The sequence below is a fragment of the Bufo gargarizans genome, chromosome 4 (assembly GCF_014858855.1).
Source record: "Bufo gargarizans isolate SCDJY-AF-19 chromosome 4, ASM1485885v1, whole genome shotgun sequence".
NCBI lineage: Eukaryota > Metazoa > Chordata > Amphibia > Anura > Bufonidae > Bufo > Bufo gargarizans.
The window spans coordinates 30,258,644-30,264,452 of NC_058083.1; the positions used below are offsets into that span (position 1 = coordinate 30,258,644).

The following is a 5,809-nucleotide window of genomic DNA, read 5'->3' on the forward strand; positions in this document are numbered from 1 at the left end:
CCACCCTGCTCTTTACCTGTTCCCAGTAAGAACCGGCCCGGACACGCTGCGCCAGCAGCATTCGCCGCTGTAACCGCAATGATCTGGTTCTTACTCCGCCAGGGCCAGGACCTCTGGTGGCACGTATCGTCCGTCCACTATTATCCCAAGGACTCTCCTACAATATATGCTGACATAACTGCTATAGCAGAGATTTGAACATACACAGTATGCTGCTGTCACAGTGGAGATTTATGGACACATTTTGTCTTAACTGCTACTGGTACAGTATAGTGGATATACAGTATATAGATACAGGCTGCTGGAATTGCCAGAGCGGAGAAATATTACCTTTACAGTGTCAATTGTTACAGCGGAAAGTTATTGACACGCCTGCTGAAAGTAACCCTAACCCTGACCTCCAGTCCGACTGCACATTAACCCTTTCACCCCCTTTCCTTTAAAATAAATATAGGGGAAAGTGCTATAATAGTTTAGAATTGGGCAGGCACAGAACGGCAGCGGAAAAGACAGAGCCGGTCTCTCCGTAGATTGTTCCCCTTAGGTTCACTTTAATTCACTTATGTAACCAGGAACTGTACTGCCGATTAGCTATTTATACCCTACATTTTACATCCTTAATGTGTAACAATCTCAGATGCTGCAAACATCGATGAATTAACGAAGAAGAAGTAATTCGTCACAATTTGAATTTCTTTGGGAAATTCGTCAGAGCAGCCAAATCAAATTTTTCATAACTTCGCTCATCTCTGGTCAGGAGGATGGGGCAGGAAATCTGGCCTTCTCTGTATGCTGTATGCAACTAAAGACTGAATATAGGAAATTACCAAAACCAGATAAAGAAAAAGACAGAACTGTGACGCACCTCATACTCATGAGTCATGATTTTACTCTCACTGTGCATTGAGATAAGTTATTGCTGTGCCGCATTTCTTGGACTATAACGTTACGGCGTACAAGGCGACCTGAAAGAATCAGCGCTCGAGAAACTAATCAGAAACCATCATCTAAGATTAATCTGCAAAGCCACAAAATAAAATAAAGCTGGAGACTCCTGTAGGTGAACATTTCTTCAGATAGGACCACAATAGGACACAAGTTCAATGCAAACAGGTAAAGTTCATAATTCCAAGATAAAAATTTGAAGCAATGTAAAGTTTGTAATGTTTTTTTATTAAAACCTTGCAAACTCCGCTATCATGGAGAAAATAGGTTATTTATATTTGATAGTTTTAGAAACAGTTAATAAAAAAAAAAACTGATTGAGGAAGATCCAGACCGATACAAGAGTAGATATAAAAGTAAATAATACAAATTTAAAAGAGTAATAAATACAGATGCAGCCGAGCTAAACTTGATGGTTGACGCATTAAGTAAAGAATAGGAAGAAAAAGGTAACTAACTTTTCAATGGATTTCAATGGCTTTTGTAACGAGAAAACCAAGATAAGACTGTGCCATGTGTTATCAGAGTCAAGTTTAGCTCGGCTACAATTGTATATTGAAACACAAATCAAAATTCCCCTGTACAATGTCTTCTTATGACCCTTATATTGGACTTTGTGTTGAGCTCTGGTCTCAGTAGAATAATGTAACATTTGGGAATGAAGATACAGCCCAGAAGTCCAGCACTGGAAGAAGAGATGGCAAAAACTTCCACAGCCACCATGTACTTCCCCTTGGTGCTGAGGTAGGCCGGGATGAAGGAGATCCACACACCGCAGAACACCAGCATGCTGAAGGTGATGTACTGAGCCTCATTGAAGGTTTCTGGAAGTGTTCTGGCCAAGAAAGCAACAATAAAGCTCATCATTGCCAGAAATCCAATGTAGCCGATGGACAAGTAGAAAAAAATGGCAGATCCCTCAATACATTGTAAGATTATCTTTCCAAGCTCTATTCCAGTGTTATAATCTGGGAATGGTGGAGAATTAAACAACCAGAGGACACAGATCAAAACTTCTCCAGATGAACCTATAACAAGTAAGGATGTGGAGAGGTGTCTCTTCATCCACTGCCTCAGTGTCCTGCCTGGTTTAATGGCTTGAAAAGCCAAGACTACAGTCACTGTTTTAGCTAAGACTGAAGAAACTGCAAGACTAAAAATGATTCCAAATGCCACTTGTTGGAGGAGACATGATATATCTGAGGGACGTCCAATGAATAAGAGAGGACATAAAAATGAGAAGATGAGTGAGAGGAGAAGTATGAAACTGAAATTCTGGTTATTGGCTTTCACAATTGGAGAATCTTTATTATTTATAAATATCCCCAACACAACTATAGTCACAAGGCAAAATGTAAGATTTATAATAATTAGAGATGACCCCAGTGTGTCTCCATAAGACAGGAATTCCATTGGTCTTGGAACGCAGGAATCTCTTCTTCCATTTGACCAGTGATCGTTAGGACACACTAAGCATGTTTCCATATCTGCAATCAAGAAATGATTATATTTTACTATTGTAAATTTGGCAGAAATGTCAATTTATAGTAGTTGTCATGACTAAAGATGAGCGAATCGAAGCTGATGAAGTGGAATTCGATCCGAATTTCAGGAAAAATTTGATTCGCAACGAATGCAAATTTCCTTGCGCTTTGTGGTAAAGAAATGCATTTTTCCTAAAATGGAGGGTGAACGTGTGAGGACATGGAGAAAGGAAGTCTGGGAAGTTTGAAATGCATGCATGCAGCCAATCAGCAGCCAGCCCTGTTATGTCGCAGCTCTATAAATCCGATGGCCATCTTAGATTTTCAAAGCGTTCTGAGTGCAGCAATTGGAAAAGCCTCATTGTGAAAAACAAAAACTGAAAAAAAGATTTATAAGTGCATGGAAAGGATAGGGGGGAATCACTTCAAAGCATCTTAGTGCAGGGAGAGACGTCAGAAGGAGCTAGGGACAGTGCTAAAAAAGCAATTTACAACTGCAGGAATAGATTATTTGGGGATCCAAATGGCCATTATACAGCTCTGTGTCACCACCAGACATCTGAGAAGCTCTGACAGATGTCTTTCAGAACCTCCTCCTTGAGCTTCCTTTTGTTTTGCTTTCATTTTCTCATCTCGTTAGCCTCTCTCAGCTGTCATGTAGTTGCACTGATTGCATCCCTTTAAATCCCTTCCCAGACTGCTTCACTTTGCGGTTTATATTCCTTCCTGGAGTGTGTGCATGCTGATCCTACTTCTGAGTCTTCTACAGATAAGTTTTGTTCATTCATTTGTGTTTTTCTGTTTGCTGGATCCCAGGTGACCCTGACTCCCTCCGTATCAAGTGTAGGGAGCCGGTGGCCGTGTCCCCTCACTATTATAGGGTGTTCAGGTGTTATACAGTCGAGGTACGTGGATATGCGATCATCTACCATTGGGATTTTCGCATAGGCTGAGCAGTTAGGGAGAGAGCCAGGTCCGGTGCAGGGCTCTCCCTTTTGTTCCTGAGTTTTGGATCCAGTGAGTCGGATATTCATTTTGTGTCTTCTAGTTTCCTGTACACCTTCCGTGACATTATAAACCGCCAAAACCGTCTCAAGCATGGATCCGGTTTCACTTTTGACTGAACGCATGCAGGGTCTTTCATTGGAGGTAGCAGATCTCCGTAAGACTCTTTCTCAGTTTCAGGTGACCGGTTCAGCTTGCGTTCATGGAGTTTGTTCTGAGCCTAAGATCTCGCTCCCGGATACGTTCTCCAGGGGTAGTGAGAATTTTGTTCGTTTTAGAGAGGCTTGCAAACTCCATTTTCGCCTACTTCCCCATTCCTCTGGTGATGAGGAACGGAGGGTGGGGATCATCATCTCGCTGCTCAGGGATAACGCTCAGTCCTGGGCCTTTTCGCTGCCGGTGGGGGCACGGCCCCTCCGTTCAGTGGATGAATTCTTTCTAGCCCTGGGTCAGATATATGATGATCCGGATCGTATTGCTCTGGCTGAGTCTAGACTACGTCTTTTATGTCAGGGTAAACAATCCGCAGAGATATACTGCTCAGAATTTCGGAGATGGGCAGCTGATACTGGTTGGAATGATGCTGCACTCCGATGTCAATTTTGCCATTGTCTTTCAGAGGGATTGAAAGATGCATTTGCCTTTCATGAGAGACCTACCTCCCTGTCTCGGGCCATTCGTATTGACAGGCGTCTTAGAGAGAGAGGAGAGATCACTCCTTCCTGTCATACTCAGTCCCAGGACAGTGCGGCGGTCTCATTCAGTGCACAGGGGTCTCAGTCGCTCTCAATCCCTTCTGAGCAGGAGCCCATGCAGCTCGGTTTGATTGCCTCTGACAGTGGAAGATTCAGTCCTCATAGGAAGGTTTGTTTCTGTTATGGGGGTATAAATCATTTGGCAAATGTTTGTCCCTCTAGGAGATTCAGACACTCTTTTGAGAGTAATAAAGAAACTAAAAGAAAAAAATCCTTTAAAAATGTTCCATCTGTTACTATTGGCAAGGTTGATGCGGAAATTGAAGGTTTTCCGTTTGCTTGTAATTCCCGTTTTGTCCTACCTGCCAGGGTGGCGCTAGAGAGCAAGAACATTTTTTGTGAGATTTTTGTAGATAGTGGAGCAGCTGTCAATCTTATTGATAATCAATTTGCTATAACTCATGGTTTCCAGGTATGCACTTTGGGAAAGGATATACCTGTTTTTGCTATTGATTCCGCTCCACTTTCTCAGAAATCGTTAAAGGGCATAGTTCACAATATCCGTTTGATTGTGACCGATGCTCATGTTTAGGATGTGTCATGTTTCGTCCTTAGCGGGTTGCCTACTCCTCTTGTGTTGGGGCTACCCTGGCTCACTAAACATAACCCCACCATTGATTGGCAAGCGAGGCAAATAAATGGTTGGAGTGACTTTTGCAGAGAGTATTGCCTCACAACATCTGTTTCTGAGGTTTCTATTAAGACAGTACCATCTTTTCTCTCTGAATTTTCGGATGTCTTCTCTGAGAGTGGTGTTCAGGACTTACCCCCGCACAGGGACTACGATTGCCCTATTAATCTCACCCCAGGCGCCAAGCTGCCTAAATCTCGTTTATACAATCTCTCCCAACCTGAAAGGGTCGCTATGCGTGCTTATATTTCTGAGAGTCTGAGAAAGGGACACATACGACCCTCGAAGTCACCTGTTGCCGCTGTTTTTTTCTTTGTTAAGAAAAAAGATGGTTCTTTAAGACCATGTCTGGATTTCAGGGAGCTGAACAGTATCACAATTCGTGACCCTTATCCGCTTCCTCTGATCCTGACCTGTTTAACCAGATTGTTGGGGCTAAAGTTTTTTCCAAGTTGGATCTAAGAGGGGCATACAACCTGGTCAGGGTCCGAGAAGGAGACGAATGGAAGACGGCCTAGAATACCCCTGAGGCCCATTTTGAGAATTTGGTTATATCAAAGTTTACAGTGAGCAGATGTGAGAAACTTCAGAAAAAAAAGTATAATTTTATAATCAAGACACAGGGGACTAAATAAGAATATTGCATCTTCTGGAAAAACATATTTAAAAATTTCTCATAATTCCCCGAACGCTTCTATTTCTACCTGATCTCTCCACAGATGAGCCAGCGCTGATGTAAGGAGAAGATAAATGTGAGGATCAGAGACAGACTCTGGGAAGAAGAGGACCTGGACTCATCTGCACCTGTCACTGTACAGCCAGGATCTCCATACTAACAGGTAAGTGACCACCACTTCTACTCCTCACATGGAGCCTGACACTCCTCACTCAAACATCACATGGGCCCTGAGACCCCTCACTCAGACATCACATGGACCCTGACACCCCTCACTTAGATATCACATGGACCCTGACACCCCTCACTTAGA

At 42.9% G+C, this 5,809-nt stretch overlaps 1 protein-coding gene across 1 annotated transcript; it reads right to left on the minus strand.

The window, feature by feature from the left end:
* Positions 1-1,512: 1,512 nt before the first annotated feature.
* Positions 1,513-2,358, minus strand: LOC122935152 (vomeronasal type-2 receptor 26-like). The gene has a single exon (XM_044290917.1). It carries the CDS (start codon positions 2,356-2,358, stop codon positions 1,513-1,515), a length of 846 nt encoding a protein of 281 aa, XP_044146852.1.
* Between the last annotated feature and the right edge of the window lie 3,451 nt (positions 2,359-5,809).